The sequence below is a fragment of the Strigops habroptila genome, chromosome 5 (genome assembly GCF_004027225.2).
Source record: "Strigops habroptila isolate Jane chromosome 5, bStrHab1.2.pri, whole genome shotgun sequence".
NCBI lineage: Eukaryota > Metazoa > Chordata > Aves > Psittaciformes > Psittacidae > Strigops > Strigops habroptila.
Genome location: NC_044281.2, coordinates 4,605,019 through 4,624,998, shown reverse-complemented (window position 1 = coordinate 4,624,998; position 19,980 = coordinate 4,605,019). Strand labels below are relative to the sequence as shown.

At 59.1% G+C, this 19,980-nt stretch overlaps 3 protein-coding genes across 27 annotated transcripts in view; 2 read left to right on the top strand and 1 right to left on the bottom strand.

The window, feature by feature from the left end:
• The window catches only part of COL18A1 (collagen type XVIII alpha 1 chain), a 39,181-nt gene extending 30,882 nt beyond the window's left edge, over nt 1-8,299 (top strand). For 2 of the 3 annotated variants that reach the window (XM_030487910.1, XM_030487909.1), the window contains 27 exons: nt 739-879; nt 963-1,034; nt 1,133-1,159; nt 1,276-1,320; nt 1,460-1,522; nt 1,879-1,914; nt 1,988-2,077; nt 2,157-2,186; nt 2,346-2,372; nt 2,528-2,590; nt 2,710-2,784; nt 2,877-2,912; nt 3,000-3,053; nt 3,270-3,344; nt 3,514-3,585; nt 3,759-3,801; nt 3,896-3,958; nt 4,041-4,084; nt 4,186-4,308; nt 4,402-4,546; nt 4,624-4,697; nt 4,790-4,918; nt 5,037-5,072; nt 5,940-6,212; nt 6,290-6,487; nt 6,791-6,906; nt 6,989-8,299. In XM_030487910.1, the coding sequence (XP_030343770.1) occupies nt 739-879; nt 963-1,034; nt 1,133-1,159; nt 1,276-1,320; nt 1,460-1,522; nt 1,879-1,914; nt 1,988-2,077; nt 2,157-2,186; nt 2,346-2,372; nt 2,528-2,590; nt 2,710-2,784; nt 2,877-2,912; nt 3,000-3,053; nt 3,270-3,344; nt 3,514-3,585; nt 3,759-3,801; nt 3,896-3,958; nt 4,041-4,084; nt 4,186-4,308; nt 4,402-4,546; nt 4,624-4,697; nt 4,790-4,918; nt 5,037-5,072; nt 5,940-6,212; nt 6,290-6,487; nt 6,791-6,906; nt 6,989-7,202 (2,364 nt within the window). In that variant the 3' untranslated portion in view covers nt 7,203-8,299. Of the gene's footprint in view, nt 1-738; nt 880-962; nt 1,035-1,132; nt 1,160-1,275; nt 1,321-1,459; nt 1,523-1,878; nt 1,915-1,987; nt 2,078-2,156; nt 2,187-2,345; nt 2,373-2,527; nt 2,591-2,709; nt 2,785-2,876; nt 2,913-2,999; nt 3,054-3,269; nt 3,345-3,513; nt 3,586-3,758; nt 3,802-3,895; nt 3,959-4,040; nt 4,085-4,168; nt 4,309-4,401; nt 4,547-4,623; nt 4,698-4,789; nt 4,919-5,036; nt 5,073-5,939; nt 6,213-6,289; nt 6,488-6,790; nt 6,907-6,988 lie in introns of those variants that run through there. The other variant, XM_030487911.1, reaches the window with a different exon arrangement.
• SLC19A1 (solute carrier family 19 member 1) lies at nt 8,080-13,636 on the bottom strand. Of its 2 annotated transcripts, none has more exons than XM_030487912.1 (6): nt 13,419-13,636; nt 10,886-11,190; nt 9,494-10,241; nt 9,093-9,285; nt 8,866-9,007; nt 8,080-8,764 (listed from the first exon to the last, which is right to left on the bottom strand). In XM_030487912.1, the coding sequence occupies exons 2-6, from the start codon at nt 11,093-11,095 to the stop codon at nt 8,573-8,575; spliced, it is 1,485 nt and encodes a 494-aa protein (XP_030343772.1). In that variant the 5' UTR covers nt 11,096-11,190; nt 13,419-13,636; the 3' UTR covers nt 8,080-8,572. The 2 variants fall into 2 exon arrangements, with proteins under 2 accessions (XP_030343772.1, XP_030343773.1); XM_030487913.1 differs by lacking the exon at nt 13,419-13,636 and adding an exon at nt 11,262-12,344.
• Nucleotides 13,637-15,599: 1,963 nt separating this feature from the next.
• PCBP3 (poly(rC) binding protein 3) overlaps nt 15,600-19,980 on the top strand; it is a 52,520-nt gene continuing 48,139 nt past the window's right edge. For all 22 annotated transcript variants that reach the window (XM_030488429.1, XM_030488451.1, XM_030488449.1 and 19 more), the window contains exon 1: nt 15,600-15,686. The gene's annotated coding sequence lies outside the window, so the exon portion shown is untranslated. The remainder of the gene's footprint in view (nt 15,687-19,980) is intronic.

Here is a 19,980-nt window from a genome sequence, read left to right as displayed (position 1 = left end):
CGGAATGGAGAAAGGGATGCTGGCATTTGGGTTCCTCCCAGAGCAGTGCCCAGAGAAGCTGTGGCTGCCCCATCCCTGGCAGTGTTCAAGGCCAGGTTGGACACAGGGGCTTGGAGCAACCTGCTCTAGTGGAAGTTCCATCCAGGGTTGGAACTGGATGAGCTTTAAGGTCCCTTCCAACCCAGACCAGGCTGGGATTCTATGATACCGCATTTCTGAGTGTAGACGAGCCTCTTGTGGCCGCCGTGCACATTGCATGGGGAGCTGAAGCCAGCTGAGCACGGCTGCAATGAAGGATGTCCAGGCTGAGCAATGCCCCTTCCCACAAAGCCCCTCTACAGACAGGGAGCATCCATGTCCTGTCCCAGCGGGTGGTTTGGGGATGTGGGAGGGGATGCGCTGCCTCCTGCTTGCAAGCTCCAAGTAGGAATCGTTGTCATAGAGTCATGGAATCATGAAATGGTTTGTGTTGGAAGGGACCTTAAAGCTCATCCAGTTCCAACCCCCTTATATTTAACCAGAACTTCCCCTGTTTCAGTTTGAACCCATCACCCCTTGTGCTGTCCCTACAGTCCCTGATGAAGAGTCCCTCTCTGCATCCTTGTAGCCCCCCTCAGACACTGGAAGCTGCTCTGAGGTCTCCACGCAGCTTCTCTTCTCCAGGCTGAACAGCCCCCATGTTCTCAGCCTGTCTCTGTATGGGAAGCTCTCACCTTGGTTTCCTTGTCCCCTTTGCAGGGCAGCAAGGGAGAAACGGGACCAGCAGGAGCCCCAGGAGAAACAGGCTTAGCTGGTCTACCCGGGCCCATGGGACCCCGTGGGCCACCAGGACCCCCTGGCCCCCCAGGACCACCAGGGCCAGGCTACGAGGCTGGATTTGTAAGTGATGACCCCTGTGATGAGGTGTGGTGAATGGAGCTGGGGATGGATGTGGCTCAATCCCTTCTCCCCCTCCAACCTAGAGTGACATGGAGGGCTCAGGGCTGATGTTTGCCAGTGGCTCCCCTGGACCACGTGGACCCGAAGGACCACAGGTAGCTCTGTGCTTCCCTCCTCTCCACCCTGGGCTCCCCAGGGCATCGTGTCTCCTGCCACCACCCAGTGCTCATGGCCCCCTTCTTGTTGCTTGCAGGGGGTGCCGGGACTGCCAGGGGTGAAGGTGAGGAGCTCTTCAAACACCTTCTTCACCCTCTGCTGGAGCCCAGCTCCATCCTTGCAGGATGCCCATGGGCAGGCTGTGGGGATGCTCCTGCTCTGACACCTCTTTCCTTGTAGGGGGAGGTTGGCAGCCCCGGGCAGCCTGGTTTGCCGGGACCAAAGGTAGGAGTGCTGGGAGATTGGGATGAGCTGTGTGTGAGCACTCGGGTTTGCAGGACACTGGGCAGGATCCCTGTGCTCCCCATCCCAGTTGGGAGGATGCTTCATCCTGCATCTCGACCTTTCCTGCACCTCTTTGCAGGGAGATGCTGGTGTTCCTGGTGTGGATGGCCGCCCTGGCCTGGAGGGCTTCCCTGGACCACAGGTAGGGATCATCAGCACCTCCCTTTCCAGAACCCCCCTCACTCCATCCTTCATCACTTGCAGCAGCTGCATCCCTAGCAGCCAAAATCCAACCCTATCAATGCCTTTAGCTGTTCCCCTGCTCTAAGACCAGGCTTACCATGTGCCCATGCTGCTTAGGATCCTGTCCCCATCAGCTTGTCACCCTGCTCACCACCACCTCCATCCCAACCTGCCTCACTGCCTGCATCTTGCAAGCAGAGGTGGTGGTGATGGTGGTGGCTTGAACGTCTTTGCTGAGCTGCAGGCAGGAGTAGGGGGGTCTCCACTTGTGAGGTGCTAAGTGAGAAGCTCACCCCTGCCTGCTTCTCCTTCCAGGGACCCAAAGGTGACAGAGGCAGCCCTGGCGACAAGGTAGGTGACACTGGGTTGGGGACAGGCACTTGGTGGCAGTGGCTTGGGCACTGATGGCTTGTGTCTTCTCTAGGGCGAGCGAGGCCAAGATGGTGTGGGGCTGCCTGGTCCCCCTGGCCCCCCTGGTCCCCCTGGGCAGGTCATTGCTGTCTCAAGTGAAGATGTAAGGGCTCCTGGGGGGGGCACAGACTGAGGGACACCTCTTCACAGGGTGAAAAACCTCATTTTGTCTTTCTTTCCAGAAGTCTTTGACGGCTTTTCCTGGTCCAGAGGTAGGTGCCCTCCTGCCACCCATTCCCACTGGAGGAGGGCACTGCTTCCTTTGGGAATCATAGAACAGTTTGGGTTGGAATTGACCTTCCAAGCTCATCTAGTCCAACCCCAAGGGGAAGAGGGGTTTGCTCTTCAAGCATCTCTGCTTCTCTCCACAGGGCAGACAGGGTCATGCTGGCTTTCCGGTGAGTCCCTGGCAGGGTTGGGGACCACAGGGGTGAAAGCAAGCTTTGGGCAAGCTTTGGTGATGCCTCTGGTTGTGGTCCTGCCACTGGGTGGTGGTTACGGAGGGGGTTTTGGTGGGTCGGGGCTGATACAGGCTCTGTGCTCCTCACTGCAGGGCCCGGTGGGACCGAAAGGAGACAGGGGTGCATCTGGTCCCCAGGGCTCTCCGGGGTTGAAGGTAACTGCTCCAGGTCACCTCTGCCTGGTCCCCCATCCTGCCTGGGTGCTGGTGGTGATGCCATGGGAGGAGAGACCCTCATCCCTGCATCATGCCTCATGCCTCCTCTTTTCTTACAGGGGGAGAAGGGGGAGCCCGGTGTCATCATCAGCCCCGATGGGGCTGTGGTCACTGCAAAGGTGAAAGGAGAAAAGGTGGGTGCGCTGCAGGAACAGGGGCGCATCCCCATGGGATGGGTGACGGGAGGGCCTGGTGGTGATGCCCTTTCCCACTCTGCTATCCACAGGGGGAGCCGGGGCTACGAGGACCAGTAGGACCCTCCGTAAGTCACCATCAACCATCCTCATCCTCCTTATATCCCATGGGGCTGCCCCCACTCTAAAGCATCCTCATCTCCTCTCCCCTCCAGGGTCCCCAGGGACGAGCAGGGATGAAGGGAGAGATCGGCTTCCCGGGCAGACCCGTAAGACCTGCTCCCGGTTTGTTTGTCCCCTTGGCCATTGCCTCCTCCACCGCATCCCCACACCCCGTTTGCACATCCTGCATCCCGATCTCTGCCGTGTCGCTGAGGGTCAGGGTGATGCCGGGGTGCTGGAGGTGATGATGGAAGTGACACTGGTGCATCAGAGGTGACGCCAGGGAGGGGGATGATGCTCATCTTGTGCTGCTCATCCAACAGGGACGTCCCGGCATGAACGGGCTGAAGGGTGAGAAGGGGGACCCCGCGGATGTCAGTGGCATGATGGGCTTGAGGGTGAGCACCACCGAGTCCCCCCCTGGGTACACACATCGAGGGTCTCCCTATGGACCCCAATCCAATGCCTCCCTTCCTCAGGGACTGGTTGCCCCTCGATGGCCTATGGTTTCCCCCCATGGGGACAGCCCATTTTGCAGAACCCTGACACAGCTTCTCTCCCCACCAGGGTCCCCCAGGACCCCCAGGTCCCCCGGGGCCCCCCGGGCCACCTGGCAGCATAGTGTACGACAGCAGCAATGTGAGTAACAACATGGTGATGAGAGTGGTCACCAGGTCCCCCTCAGTGCCCTTTGCCTGGCTGGAGGGGATGGAGGATGCTCCAGTGGCATCCAGCATGTGGGGCTGGATCAGAATCACGCTGAGGGAGGGGGTCCTGAGGATGCTGCAGCCACTTCCTTTGCATTCCCACAGGCCTTCAGTGACTCCAGGCATCCCGTGCTGCCAGCCTTCCCTGGTAAGGGGGTGTCTCTTTCCCAGGGTGGTGGTGGGCAGACCCCCTCCATTAGAGATGGAATGATGGGATGACATCTCTCTGCTGCTCCACACAGGTTTCCACCAGTTTCCAGGACAAAAGGGAGAGAAGGGTGATACCGGACCCCCGGGACCCCCAGGTAGGTGACCAGTCCCCACAGGGCAGAGGTAGGCATGGGACGACTCATGTCCATCCTCTCCTTTCCTTCTCCCTCTCCACAGGCCACTTCCCCTATGACTCAAGTCACTTTGGTGCCAACCTGCGGGTAAGCCCTTTGCCCACCTGCGGTGGCTTGTGCTCATCTGGCACCATTTGGGGTACCGGGTGCACCCCAAATGTTCACCCTAAGGCTGTGCCGTCCTGCAGGGTGACAAGGGGGACGCAGGTCCCAAGGGTGAGAAGGGCGAGCCGGGCAGCACCCCCATCTACAGCCCCAGCCTCTCCGGGCTGCCGGGGCCCCCAGGGCCCCAGGGCTACCCCGGGCTGCCGGTGAGTACCCCATGGTGCAGGGGTGAGGGGGGCATGGGGGGCAGAGGCACCCCTGGGTGCTTTGCTCCAGGGATGCTCTCTTGCACTGCCTAGGGTCCCAAAGGGGACAGCATCGTTGGCCTGCCAGGGCCTCCTGGACCTCAGGGTCCCCCTGGAATCGGCTATGAGGGGCGGCAGGGCCCCCCTGGCCCTCCTGGCCCCCCTGGTCCACCCTCCTTCCCAGGTCCTCATAGACAAGGTACCTTCCCCATTGCACCCCCAGCATCCCCTCCCCAAGTTGCAGCTTTCCGCATCTCACCCTTCTTCCCCCATCAGCTATCAGCATCCCTGGACCTCCTGGACCACCGGGACCCCCTGGACCACCAGGCAGTAGCGGGATGTCCTTAGGGGTGAGGCTGAGCTCTGGGCAGGGAGGTGGTTGCGATCCATCAGCTGAGCCCTGATCCCCATCACCACCAACCACCGTGCTCTGTGCCCGCAGCTTCACACCCTGCCAACGTACCAGGCGATGCTGAGCACCGCGCAGGACCTGCCCGAGGGCAGCCTCATCTTCCTCAGTGACCGGCAGGAGCTCTACGTGCGCCTGCGCGGCGGCATCCGCCGCGTCCTGGTGAGCTGGGATGGGACCCATCGGGGTGGAACCGGCACAGGGCACTGCAGGCGGGTTTCGGGGGGGTTTCTGGGGAGGAGAGCAGGCAGCTGGGATCTGATGTGCCTGTCTCTTGCAGCTGGAGGAGCACACCCTGATGCTCAGTTCGGCTCTGGTAAGTGCTTGTCTCCCATCTCCGTCTTCCATCCCCATCCTCATACATCCTCATCCCATCCCTAACCTTCTCCATCTACACCATCTCCATCTACAACCATCTCCATCCCATCTCCAACCTCCATCTCCAACCATTTCCATCCGCACCTCAAACCGTCTCCATCCATCCCCAACCGTCTCCATCCATCCCCAGCCACCTCCATCTTCAGCCGTCCCCAACCATCTCCACCTCCATCCCATATCTCTATCCTCATCTCCAACCATCTCCATGACATTCCCATCTCCATCCCCATCTCCAAGCATCTCCATCCCCAACCACCTGCATCCCCATCTCCAACCATCCCCATGCCATTCCCATCTCCATCTCCAACTATCTCCATCTCCAACCGTCTCCATCTCCAACCATCCCCATGCCATTCCCATCTCCATCCCCAACCACCTCCATCTCCAACCATCCCCATGCCATTCCCATCTCCATCCCCAACCACCTCCATCTCCAACCATCCCCATGCCATTCCCATCTCCATCCCCAACCACCTCCATCTCCAACCATCCCCATGCCATTCCCATCTCCATCCCCAACCACCTCCATCTCCAACCATCCCCCTGCCATTCCCATCTCCATCTCCAACCATCCCCATGCCATTCCCATCTCCATCCCCAACCATGTCCATCTCCAACCATCCCCATGCCATTCCCATCTCCATCCCCAACCATGTCCATCTCCAACCATCCCCATGCCATTCCCATCCCCATCTCCAACCATCTCCATCCATCCCCAACCATCTCCACCTCCATCCCACATCCCTATCCTCACCCCCACCGGGGGCATCACCAACCCTCACCCCCTCTGCCCTTCCCTCCCCAGGACAACGAGGTGTACAACAAGCTGCCCAGCACCCACTACAGCGGCCCTCAGCCTGCTCTGCAGCCCCGTGACCCCCTGCACCCCCTCCGCAACCATGGCCCCCCTCCTACCGCACGACCCTGGCGTGGGGACGAGGTGGTGGCCAACCAGCACCGCCTGCCCGAGCAGCCCCTGCTCCACCACCAGCACGAGCTCCTCAACAGCTACTACATCCATCGCCGCCCGGATCCAGCCCCTGTGGCTGCCCATGTGCACCAGGACTTCCAGCCTGCTGTGAGTGCTGGCGGAGGGGAGGCGATGCTGGTGGCTTGAAGCCGTGTCCCTCAAGCCATGTTGTTCCCTCTTGGCAGCTTCACCTGGTGGCCCTGAACACGCCACTAAGCGGTGGCATGCGTGGCATCCGGGGGGCTGATTTCCAGTGCTTCCAGCAAGCCCGGCAGGTCGGGCTGGCCGGCACCTTCCGTGCCTTCCTGTCCTCCCGCCTGCAGGACCTCTACAGCATCGTGCGCAGGGCTGACCGTGCCACTGTGCCCATTGTCAACCTCCGGGTACGTGTGTGCTCCCGTCCCCTTCCCAACAATACCCCCTGTGAGCCCCCATATCCCCCATCTATCTGCACGGCAGTGAGCATCCAGGTTGGATGGGGCTTGGAGCAACCTGCTCTAGTGGAAGGTGTCCCTGCCCATGGCAGGGGGTTGGAACTGGATGAGCTTTAAGGTCCCTTCCAACCCAAACCAGTCTGGGATTCTATGAAGGTTGTGCTCTGCCTATGGGTGGAGCTCCTATGATGCTCTCGAGGTGCAGGCAGGGCTGATACCCTCTTCTCCCCTCTTTCTCCATGCCTCTACCAGGACGAAGTGCTCTTCAGTAACTGGGAAGCCCTTTTCACGGGTAGTGGGGCTCCGCTGCGAGCCGGTTCCCGCATCCTCTCCTTCGATGGCCGGGATGTCCTGAGGGATGCAGGATGGTGAGTGCCAGATGGGGGAAAGAGGGGAGATAGGGTCTGGACTGTGTGTGGGGCAGCAGCTCCCCACCTTCCTCCTTTCCAGGCCCCAGAAGAGTGTCTGGCATGGCTCAGATGCCAAGGGCCGGCGCTTGCCCGAGAGCTACTGCGAGACATGGAGGACGGAGGAGAACACAGCCACTGGCCAAGCCTCCTCCCTGGGCTCCGGCAAGCTGCTGGAGCAGGAGGCCAGCAGCTGCCAACACACCTTCATTGTGCTCTGCATCGAGAACAGCTTCATGACCGCTGCCAAAAAGTGATACCCTCCTGTCCCCTGGGTACCCTGCATCTCCCCAGGGAAGGTTAGGCCAGCCCGGCACCCCTGTGGTCCTCAGGCCCCGCATGTACCTGCCCTTGCCCTGCAGGGTTTTCTCCTCCCACAGACCAAAGAGTATCATCATCATCATCATCATCACCCTGAGGTGGCAGGGGTTTGCATCCCACCTGGGGCAGGTGGTCAGGTTGCCTTCCTCCTCCTCTGGCTCCACTTCTAACTCCTAATATTTAACCACTTCAGCTTGTGTCCCCCAACCTGCTCAGATGCCCTTTTCAAGGGGGATGTGGTATGTCCTCCTGGAAAGCCTACAGGGGTTCTCTGACCGTTCCCCCAGCCACACACTGTCCTCACCAGGAGCTTGGGGTTGGACCCAAGAAGAAGAAGAAGAAGAGTTCTTCTCCCATCCCTGATGCTGAGGCCATGGAGTCTTCTCCAGCCAAAACCCCAGCATCGCACCCAAGCAAGGGACCATCCCATGGCAGTGCCAGGGCTCCCCCTTTGATGGTCTCCATCCTACCAAGGCAAGGACCATCCCGCCCAGTCCCCCATCATCATCCTCACCTCCACCTCCCAGCCAGCAGCTCGGGTGCCCTGCATGGGGGGACATTCCCTCCATGCACCCCACACCAGCATAGGGACTGGGGCAATGGGGTGGCCCCGATGTGGGGCCAGGCATGTCCTTAGCATGTGTTTACATGCACGTGTGTGTTGAGCACGTGTGGTGCTGAGGGCAGGCACCGACATCACCCTCCCCTTCCCCACACCAGCTTTGGTGCACGCTAAGGGCCGAGGTGCAGCAAAGCTGCTTTGAAGGGGGGTGGGCAAACCTAAGGTGCTAAAGAACAAAAAGAAAGACAAGATCCATTTGTAACTAGCTTTTTTTTTTTGTTATTGTATGGGAAATTCTTACCATAAAAGCTGTGTGAGTCACGCGGTCTCTATTTCTTACAGTCTACTGTATTTTGTGTCATTAATGCAATTTAAAGCCTGTGGATTGGTTTGGTTGGTTTTTTTTTTTTGTCAGTTGTGTCCTATAAACCATTTTCTAAAGGCACTGAATAAAGAAACATTATCCTCTCATAGGCTGGCTCTGCATGATGATGGGGAGGTGATAGCCACGAGAATCCCTGCACCCCATCCATACATTCCTGTGTGGTCACAAGTGATGGCAGCCACGGGCATCCTGCCCCTATTCTGGTTATGTTTGTGGCCGGAGGAGGACCACAGTCCTTCCGAAAACAGGTCCCAAGGGGTTGTGTCCCAGCACCAAGGACCAGTGGTGGGACATCAGTCTATGCGCACGGTGATGCTCACGGAGCCAAGACGCAACCATGGTGGTTGCGGTGCCGGCGCTCAAGCTCGCACAATGCCAGCATCCAGCCTCTGCTCCTGTGCTGGTGGCAGCTCTGCGGGGACCTGGCATGGTTCCTTGGCCAAAGCCACCTCTCCTGGCTGCTTGTGGCGGCTGTACCGGATGCCCACACCAACAGCCGCCAGCAGGTAGGTCACTGCCAGCAGCGTGAAGTAGCCGAAATAGACATAGAACTTCAAGAGAGAAAGAGGGGAGAGGACCACACTTGCAGCCCCCACCTTCATCCCGCACCATTAAGGAACCACCTCCATCCTAGATGCCTCCCCATCCCTACCTGGGGATGCACGGACAAGCCCAAGCCCCTCTTGTCAGCCACAATGATGGTGATGATGGTCTTCAGCACAGTGGCGAAGAAGGTGTTGACCCCGAAGACCAGCGCACAGAGCTCTTTGGAAAGGGAGGTAGCAATCTGGAAACTGGGAAAGAGACGGAGCACCAGTGAATCCCTGGTACCAGCTGCACCGCTGGGGTGGAAGCGGGTCTCCAAGGGGTACCACGCACATGGCGATGGGCACTAGGAACTGGTAGGAGCCGCGGAAGAGGACGTAAGCAGCGTAGCACAGCCAGATGTTGCTGGTGGTGTTCATGAGCAGGAGTAATCCCGCTTGGAAAGCTGTCACCATCCCAATCACCAGCTCCGACCACAGCGTCCAGCGGATCTTCAGGTAGCCAGCAGCGAAGGAGGCAACAGCCCCTGGAGAGAGGATGAAGGATGCTGTGAATGCCTCACCAGCATGGGACTGCCGTGCATCCCCCAGCCTAGTGATGCTTACCTCATTACCTCTGTCAAAACACCCCAAAAATGCCATGAAGACCTGCCATTCCCAGGGATGCAGCAGGATGGAGGAGCCCCTCCAGCATTCCCACGCATCCCCACTGTCCCCAGCCCAAGCAATCATTACCCAGCAGCGTGGAGGCAGCGTCCACCCCTCCGTTGTACACGCGGCGGTTGTCTGTGGCGGGGTAGATCTCATTCCAGAGGATCTGCACGTAGTATAGCATCAGGTAGTAACCAGCCGAGTTGAAGACCCACCACAAGGACCAGAGCCGGAGCTGGGGTTGCTTGGCCAACGCTCCCACCTCCCGCAGCATACGGCACAGTGCCACCTCCCTCCAGCCCCGTGTCCCCCCGCCGCCGTCCCCCCCTGCCATCTTGTCCATCTCAGTGGGGGCAGCCCCATCCACGGCCTCCTTGAGGCGGTTGAAGAAGAGGCTGCGTTGGGGCCGCTTGAGGAAAAGGGTGAGGACGAGGCCGAAGCTGACGAAGCCCAAGGAGACGTAGTTGAGGGTGAGGAAGGAGACATCATCCGAGGTGATGCAGAGCTGGCCCAGCACCGAGCTGGTGAAGACACCCAGGAGGACGGCGGAGCGGGAATAGCTGGCCATACGCTGGTAGCGGGATGGAGCGACAAGGGAGAAGATGTAGGAGGAGTAGGCAATGCGGGCAGCCATGGTGATGCCGTAGAAGAACTCCATCAGCTGCATGGCGAGGACAGAGGTGCCCAACACCAGCAGCAGCCAGATGGAGATGTGGCTCAGGCTCTGCAGCACCAGCACCGGCTTGTAGCGCAAGTAGTCTGTCAGTAGGAAAATGGGGACCAGCACGGTCATGTAGGAGTAAGTCAGTACCGGTGTGATCACGTTGGTCACCTGCAACGTGCAAGGAGGGGATGAGCCATGGCCATAACGTCCCCAGCCCAGAGGAACAAGGTTTAAATGGGCACCAGCCACTGACCCCCCTCCTCTGTGAGGAATGTGGCCCGTGGAGCTCTCAGCTGGGTGCATGGCTGAGACTTGGCCCCCTTCCATGCTGGGAACGTGGAGTTCCCACGGACACAGCAGCCTGCTGGGACCAGAGCCAGCATCCCCTGGTCAGGGGACAACAGCAGGGGGCTCCTCCTCATCTAACCCCATCATTGCCAGCAGCTTGGCGGTGCCCAGCCCTGTGTCCCCAAATGTGCACCAGCATGGGAGGGTGTCCCTTAGTGGGATAAGGCTTTGGCATCACCCCCCAAAACTGGTTGCCAACCTGGGCACAAGGCTATTAACGCTGGGGAAAGTTGAGCCTGGGACTTAGGGGACAGGGTGACCTTGCAGCCTGGTGGCACAGGGACATGCTGCCAGCTGGATCCATACCACACCACCTTCTCTCTCCCAGAAAGCACCTCCACACACCACCACGCACCCCATTGCCTGCGACCCTCCGCACCCCAGGACCACAAGAGGATGCCCTGGTCAGCCCCAGGGTGGTGAAAAGGGGGACAGTGGAGGGGGACAGGATGTCTGTGGCTCACCTCTATCTGTGTGAAGTTCTTGTCAGGCCCCAAGAGATAGGGGGTGATGAAGCTCTCCCCAGGCCGGATCTGCGTCATGAAGCCGTAGAAGCAGAGGTAGAAGACTTGTAGCTTCCAACGCCGGTCCGGCACTGCCTCTGATGCCGGCTTTTTGGCATCCTCATCCTTCTTGGGCATGGCTCCACTGGCTCTGCAGCAGGACAGCGACATTATCCCGGGGACTATCAGCTAGATGGGCTTTGCGGGCAGCCCGTCGCCGGCCGCAGGCGCGCTCCGATGCATCGAAAGCCACGTCGCTGCAGTTCCTGGGGGAGAAAGCAGCATTTGGCACGGGCTCAAATTCCTCTATAATCACAAGGCAAATAAACAGCACTACCTTCTCCCCAGGAGATGTTCTTGCAAGAGGAAAAGCAGCTGCGCTCGGTCTCGCTGTGCGAAAAGGCTTGGGGGAGGCCCATTTCAGGCGGCGTTTGGACATCTCCTCTCAAAGAGCCTGGATGCACGAAGCACCAGGCTTTGCTTCCTCGGCTTCCATCACCTTCTGCTCCCTTTTAGGAGTGAGTGAGTCGGGGTTTACCCCCTCCCCGAAGCAGAGCTGCAGACCCAGAGGCGGAGGGATGCAGACACCCTGCGCCAGGGATGCTCCAGAGAGAGATGGCAGCGCTCATGGTGCTGGTTGTGAAAGTAAGTTCATGTGCACACGAGGTATGGGGCCACCCGTGTTAGACACCAGTTGGGTGGTCAGCACTAGGCTGAGCCAAGCCATAGGCTTATAGTTGCCCCTCAGCTCTCCCCTGGTGGGATGTGATGCTCATATAGCATCACCCAGCGTGGGGAGGATGCAAAGTACCACAAAGATTCATGGTCTGGAGGGGGATTAAGTACTCAAATCCCGAGGTTTAGCCATGGGAAAGCTGGCAGTGCCGGAAAGGCCTGATTAATGGTCACGGGATGAAGGCAGGGAAGGGAGAAGGCCTGGCCTGGGCGTCCTCTTAAGTGCTCCCTCCTCCCACAGGTGCTTTTTGAGTCATAAAAATCCCTGTGCCAATCCACGCTGCGGGAGCAAGGTCTAGAAACCCAATGACCCTGCTAATTGCAGAACAACTAATCATGGCCATTAAATAACAAGTCCATGGTCCCAGTCCATGCCCTCAGCACTGCCATCCTGTGTGATGAGAACCCCCCTCCAAATAACACAAGCACCTAAGGGGCAGATGAGCCAGTGGTGGGAAAAGCTGGCCATGATCAGAACCAGCAGCAGGAAGCAGGGTGCCCATTTGCCCCCAGTGAGGACTCACCAGTCCAGTGGCATTCCCATGGGATTTCAGCACATAAGCATTGCCAAGACACACACGTCCCAGAGCTCACAGCCAGGCAAACAGCCCCCACCTCTTAAATAGGGAGGATAAATAACCCTTACATAGGTCCCTGGGGCATAGGGCAGAGACTGGGTGATTGCTGGTGCTGGAAGGGCCCCTTGCCCTTCCCACTGTGCCAGGAAGGGCAAGGGGCAAGGAGCAATGGCTAAACCCCCGCAGAATGCCCACCCCAGCCCTGTGCTGTGCCCTCCTGGACTATGCCCCATTCCCACTTATCCTGCTCAGATGGTCTCTACCTCCAGCAGCCTCTCTCCGGGGGGTGCACATACAGAGGGATCCCAATGGGCTGTTGCCCACCTTCCACTCCAAATCGCTCCCCGTCTCCTTTCAGATCCATGCAGGATGGACGTACAAGCTCTTCCCTGACCCAAAGGAAACCATGTGCACTAAACCCAGCTCCATGCGGGTGCCCTGGTGCCACTGTCCCCTGGGGTGCTGGCTCTGAACTCATGGCACGTGTGTCCCCACACACGCAGGGACCCCAGCCCTGAACCCATCCATCCAGACCCAGATCCTCCACCTCTCTGGCCCATCCGCTGCCGCTGCTCCTGGGGAAGCGGGTGCAGATCTCAAGGGACGCTCCCGGCTCGGTGCTGTCGTCTCTCCAGAAGAGAGGGCGCAGGGCACGGACAGTTATCACCGTGTGAACCTGAACGCTGGGTTATCATGCTGTGACCTTGACAAGGGATCGCCATCATGCGCTTGGCAATCTGGGGCCACGAGCTCCAGCACAGCTCCTCACAGGAGCCAAAGCCACCAAGGGACGGGGGGGGACAGGACCAAAGGGGGGGACATAGGGGGATGCTCTCCCCCCAGCCACATGTTGGTGGCACTGCCAAAGCCCGACATATATAACAGGGGAGCCACCAGAGGCAATGGGGGTGTTTTCTTCCCCAAAACAAAGCAGGGAAGGTCCCCAAAATACATCCTCATCCACAGTGGGGGCACCTTTCTGCCTTCCCCCCCCTTCCCCCAACACCCTGCTCCTTCAGGAAGGGATTGGGGTCCACGTGGAAAAGGGGGACAGCGCACCCTGGGGGCACCCCACATCCCGAGCGGCACCCGGTGGGCACCCACATCCCCGCAGGTGCTCCGGGTACCGCAGCACCGGGGGTACCCCAGCACCCCGTAGCCCCGCAGCCCCCGGGCCGTACCTGGGGGGCGGTGGGCATGGAAGCGGCGGGCCCGGGCACGGTGCGGGGGTCCCGGGGCTCCCCGTGGCCCCGCTGAGAGCCGGATCCGCAGCGAGAAGGAGGAAGAGGAAGAAGAAGAGGAGGATGTCGGGGCGAAGGGGGGGGCACTCAGGAAATGTGGCCGCGCCCCGTGTGCGGCGCAGCGGGGGGACTACAAGCTCCACAGTGCAGCGGGCAGGAGGAAGGGGAGGAGGAGGAGGCAGAGGAAGAGGAGGAGGAAGAAGAGGAGGAGGAGCCGGAGCCCGGTCAGGCCGTGGGGGGCAGAGCTAAAGCTGGCAGTTTGTGCTTGTGTATCCGAGACATGGAGGGGGGGGCAAGGAGGAAACCTTTCCGCCTTCCGAGCCGGGTGTTACATCTCCGCCCATCCACCGTCGCCTCTGGGCGGCGGGGCCCTTATCTCCTTCGCATCGTTCCGCCTTGGCCTCCCCGCTGTGATTTAATGCTCCGCTGCCCAAAGCGGCTTGGATTTATTTCCATACACACACCCCCCCCCCCCCTCCATGTTTTACAACGGGGACTGAACCACGGACCTGCACCGGTCCCAGAGGAAGGAGTATCCGTACAGGGAATCGAAGGCTCGGGCACTGGAGCTGGTGCAGGGCTCATCATCGCATCCTCGGAGAGCATCTTCTCTCCACCCCCTGTTCCAGCACTCATCCTGCTGCAAGCAAATGCAACCTGACAGGGCTCGAGTACTCCTCTGAAATATTGATGTGCTGCTGCCTCCAGTGCGGCAGCGGGATCCAGGATGTCCAGGGATCATCACACCCTCCCCACCCAGGTCCAACCTGGGGTCTTCCCACCCCATCAAGCCCCTTTGGTGCTTACCGCCAAACCAGCGTGGCAGAGCCTGCACCAGCATTTATTCCATTTGGGTTTTCCCTCCTTTTCTCAGCCAAACGGATAGAGCCAAGGGAGTGTTATTTAGGTGGGGGACATACCAAGTCCTTTCTTAAATGATGGCATGTTTGCTCCCCAAAGCAGTTTTCTCCCAGGAAAGGAAACCAGTCCTGGGGAGCATGGTAAGACCACAGCACATGTGTCCACAGGCTCTCCGTGCCCACCATATACCCCCCTCCCCGTGCTGGGGACCTTGTCTCTCCATGCCAGGACAGTGGCAGGCTCCTTACATGCAGCAGGAGCACCCCAGGGTGTGTGTCTTGGGTGATGCCAGCACCCTGGGGACGCTGGGACCCCCATGCATCCACCCCGGTGTGTGTCCCTTAACAAAGTCATGCTGCTGCTACAGGTCCCAGTCACTGGCCAGGCTCCCCCAGCTTGGGATAGCACCCAAGGGTGCAAGGGCTGAGTGGGCAGATGCCTTCGTGCAAAGAGGGCAGGGTGCTGGCAGCACAGGGCTCACATGGGGGGAGCAATCCCACAGCCCCAGGGGTGGCATCCCCCAGTGCCTCACTGCTAGGGCTTGGGGCTGGAGCTGGGGCAGGGGCAGGGGCTGGAGCAGGATCTGGGGCAGGGGAAGGGGCTGGATAGGGGCAGGGCAGGAACTGGGGCAGGAGCAGGGGCTGGATAGGAGCAGGGGAAGGGGCTGCACAGGGGCAGGGCAGGGACAGGGGCAGAAAGTGGGGCAGGGGAAGGGGCTGGATAGGGGCAAGGGCAGGATCTGGGGCAGGGGAAGGGGCTGGATAGGGGCAAGGGCAGGATCTGGGGCAGGGGAAGGGGCTGGATAGGGGCAGGGCAGGAGCAGGGGCAGGAACTGGGGCAGGGCGGGGGCAGGGGCAGAAACTGGGACAGGGGAAGGGGCTGAATAGGGGCAGGGCGGATTTAGGGGCAGGAAGAAGCAGAAGCAGGGGCTGTAGCAGGAGGAGGCTGGGGCAGGAGCAGGGACTGGGTAGGGGCAAGGGCAGGAGCTGGGGCAGGGTGAAGGTCTGATGATGCTGGTGGTGGGGAAGGGGCTTAAGCAGGATCTGGGGATATGGGCAGGGGTAGATGAACAAGAGCAGAGGCTGGGGCAAGGGATGGGACAGGGGCAGGAGCAGGGGTAAACTCAGGACCAGGGACAAGAACTGGGGCTTGGGAAGGGAAGGAGCAGAGCCGGGTGGGTCGGGCAGAGCCGGAGGGGGCCGGGCAGAGCCGGAGGGGGCCGGGCAGAGCCGGGGGGCCGGGCAGGGCACATCCGCTCGTCTCCTCTCCTATTGCCTGCCCCTGCCCGCTCCCTTCCCGCTCTGTACAGCCCTTCCTCCGTCCGTCCGTCCGTCCGAGCGGGGACAGGTAGGGCTTTGCCTTCCCTGGGGCGTCGTTTGCTGGGCGTTGTTCGTCGGGACCGAGCTCCCGGTGCTGTCGGGGCTGCCCTCGACCCGTCCGTCGGGGGAGAGGTGCCGGGTCCCCCACTCGGGGATATGGAGGGGGGCGGTGTTGGTGCGGCATCGCGGGGGACACAGCGGGGTCCCCCCTTTTCTTGTCCCGAGAGGCTCCCCCCGTGTGAGTCTCTGTGAGGCTGCTGAGAGTTCTCCATCCCGGACCCTGATGCTGCTTGGCTCCAAGTTTCCTCTGCCCAAACAAGCCCCAAAGTGGTGTCCCGGCAGCCTACAAGCGGGGGTCCCCAAGTGGGGTGACTGGCCAAAGCCGCCAACGCAGGGACAAACGTGTGTGGATGGGTGATGGGCAGGATGCTGTGGAGGGCGAGCCCTGGGTTGTGGCTTTTGGGTGGTGGGGTTTGGGTGTGAGCATCCCATTGGGATTGGTCCGGTGGTCGTTCCTGAGCGGAACGTGCCCATCACCGAGCAGCTCATGGGGCAGATGCAGCCCCAGCATCAGTGCCAAGGGAAGGAAGGGGGCCCAGGCCTTGTCTCTGCAGCCTCCGAGCTTCCCCCACAGCTGGGTAAATCATCTCCTGGGAGCCCATTTACCCAGCTGGGACCTTTCTATTCTCCCTCTGACATGGAGCTGGATCATCAGCATGTGCCTCAAGGGAGCACAGGGTGCCGTGCCTCCCGTCACCCCTCATCCCATGGGTTGAGAGGGGTAGGTCTATTTGGCTATTCATTGGGGCAGCATTTATTGTCCAGCTCCTCTCAGTGAGACCCTCCTGGAGTCTATGTGGGGCTTTGCTGACCCATCCTGGGTTGGAAGAGGGTGGAAAATGCCTCCTCGTAGCAGCCCAACGCTGTGCAGCATCCTCCAGTGGCCTCAGTGCTGCAGAGCATCCCCACCCCAGAGCAGATGCTGCATGGCCATTGCACAGAGTACCGCAGGGCAGCCCCCTCCAGATGGGACAGCTCAGGGCTGTGGTGCCCCGTGGGGTTCCGTGGTACCAGGACTGTGGGGTAGAAGCCGGGTGCTGCATCCCAGGCTTTCCTGGCTGTGGATGGTGCGTGTTCTCCATCCTTGCAAGAGGAGAGAGAGTCTGCATCCCGAGGGATGCAGTAGCAAGGGAATGATGGTCCTGGTGGTATCTTGTGCCAGGGTTTTGAGTGGGTTGGGAGGTGGACATGGGTTCCCAAAAGTGGAAGGGATAGATAGCAGCACCTAGTGCAGACCGGCTCTGGCTCTAAGTCTGGGGATGGAGAGCCCCATCGGAGGTGAAGGCAGCACCCAAAGCCTCCATGACTTAATCCATGCTTTCTAGGAGCATTTCCATAGTGGCCTGTGGGAGGATGCAAGAGGGAAACCCCTGTGTGATGGCCAAGGATGCAGATGCTGAAACCACTGCCAGACCCTGCTGGGAGGTAGTTGAGGGATGCTCAAAGTGCTTCTAAATTTCCCACCTTATGTTTTCAATTGCTTCTTCCCTTTGTTGAACCTCAAAACTCAGTGGGGAAAGCCAGCATTGAGCAGAGGAGGGGAAAGAGGCTCTGCATGCAAGGGCAACCAAGCCAGCATCTCCCAGGAAGGGGTTAATCCTGGAGCTCAAGATCTGGTATCCTGATTGCTGCCTGCTTTGAGTAAAAGCTTTTTTGGCTCCATTTCAAGGGCATGGGCTGGAGGATGACTCAGGAATCTCTGCCACCAAGGAGTAAAACCCTCTTGTCCCAACATTCCCACCACAAGGTGATGGGGTTTGGGAAAATTCAAGGGTCCTGGAGGGCCCCGGATTGGGAAAAGCTGCTTCCAAGCTATTCCCATTTGTCCTTAGGGAATTGGGGCAGTGGCATCTCTGGTGCTGTGTGATGCTGAAGTGCCTAAGTGGGTGTCCCCAGGATGGGGACGTGCTGTGGTGGGCACAGGGTGAGTGACCGGCACCAAGACATCCTGGAGAAGGAGGAAAAGGCTCCTTAAGGGGAAACCTTAGAGCAGCTCCAGTGCCTAAAGGGGCTCCGGGAAACCTGGAGAGGGGCTTTGGACAAGAGCCTGTAGGGATAGGACAAGGGGAATGGCTTGAACCTGCCAGAGGGGAGATTGAGATGAGCTCTTAGGCAGAAGCTCTTCCCTGTGAGGATGAGTAGATGCCATCTATGATGAAGGTCCCCACTGCCCGTTGTGCTCCTGAGAGGATGAGAATGAGACCTCTGGGTGATGGCAGTGGATGAGGGCATCCAGGCTTTGGTGCCTGAAGCGAATATCTTCACTCTTTTGTGTGTTTTGGGAGAGCAGGCTAAAGAATGGAAGGCTTGGAAAAGAATGTGGAGGTTTCAGGTTGGAATTCATCTCTGGAGCGGCCCTGCTTGGGGCAGGAGCTGGACCAAAGAGAGTCACTCACACTCTGACTTGCTTTGTGCCTCTGGCCTTCAAATATGGAGAACAAAGTACTATTTAAAGGCTTTTATTGAACTGATAACATGAAGGGAATGTTTTGGGCAGCTATAGAGAGGAGGAGCACTTCACTGTGACAGTGTGGCTACATGGGGCAGTTGAACCTCTCTGCTGTGGTGGCAAAATCCATACATCCAAGCCATCCCATAACTCTGGAGGAGATTCTCCTCATGTGGCTGTGTGGGATGCTTTGTGTCAGGGGAGGAGGATGCCTCAGGGATGCCCAGGATGGGCTCCATGAGCTTGTGTAGGATACGCAGGGCTGTGATGGGGAGGATGGTGCAGAGAAGCAGCCCTGGAGCGTCACTGAGGTTTTAGTGACTGCTAAAAGTGACTGCTCTGGACACTCTGTGACTCAGTTTCCCCACCTGGAACATGTGTTACCCCTCCAGGGGGTTTTGAACACCAAGTGCATAGCAGGGGATGGATGAGTGAGTGACCTGAGGTTGCCTGCTCTCACTGCACAGCTTGGGTCGCTGTGCTCCCCAGGGACACACTGATAGCTCACCCTCCCTGTCCTGGGACATTACATTATCTCTGCTCCCAAGGAACAAGGGATGGGACAAGAGGAAACGGCCTCAAGCTGCACCAGGGGAGGTTTAGATGGAGATGAGGAACAATTCCTTCCCCAGAGGGTGCTCAGGCATTGGAACAGGCTGCCCAGGGCGGTGCTGGAGTCACTGTGCTGGCAGCTTAAAGGTCTTTTCCAACCTGGTTGATTCTATGATTCTAAGGTAAGGTGTGTTACACCTCATTCAGGGCTCTCCTGGCCATCCATGCTTCTCCATCAAGGACCAGGATGCAAACCGTGCCCAGATGCCCCTTGTCCTAGCCTGTATGGTCTCCATCCTTCCCCTCCCTGGGTTGCAGCCTCCCCATCCCAACCATTCCTATGCCTGTCGTCAACAGCTCTCCCTGCAACAGCTAGAAAATACCCCAGAGTTTGGTGACAATTCCTGATGATACATTTCTCCCTGGGAAGCAAGCACACGGGGTAGTTTTGCCAGCCCTTAAGCAAGAGTAGATGGGCGATGCTAAAGAAAGGATAGAAGGGAAGAAAAAACACAACTCATAGAACCAGCTAGGTTGGAAAAGACCTTTAAACATCATCAGTGCATTACATCTTTTAGTGATGTCTGGGTTTCAGAGAACACAGTTGGTTCTCCAAATCCCCTCCTGAGGACCTAAAGTAGCCCAGTCCAATGGACCTAATTCCCCTCCTTCCCCATAGGCGAGGAGGTACAGGGATTCCACTGTAAATGGCTTGTCTCATTCTGGTGGCTGCTCCCAAGGCTTCCTAAGCCCACCAAGGACTTCTTGCATGCAGCAAGGCCTCAGGGAAGTTTTAAAGACTCACCAGATGTGGTTTTCCATAAGGAAACACCAGCAACTGTGTCTCCCTGGGTGGCACATTCATGGATTAGCTTGCTGCCACCTAAAAGAAGAGCCTCCCTGTCCCAAAACCAGGTCTCCACTAGGTACCCAAGACCCTGGCCCTACCTTCTCCACCCTTAGGGATGCTGGGGTCCCTCCAGGCATGCTGGATGCTGCTGGCATCTGCAGGAAGAGGAAGGAAAAGGCAGGATGCTGAGTTTTCCCCCCTTGCCAGCTGATTTATCCTCTAGGAGATTATTTCCCTTCCCTGGTTTACAGGGGGATTTGCAGCCGCTCCATCTGCTCGAGCCCAGCAGGTCATCGGGTGCTAGGGAGGAATGGCTGCACCCCAGATGTTGTCTTTGGTCCAGAGCATCCTGGCTTGGGCATTTCTGGACTGCCCCTTCCAGCCAGGATGGTCCCGAAGAGACTTAAACAG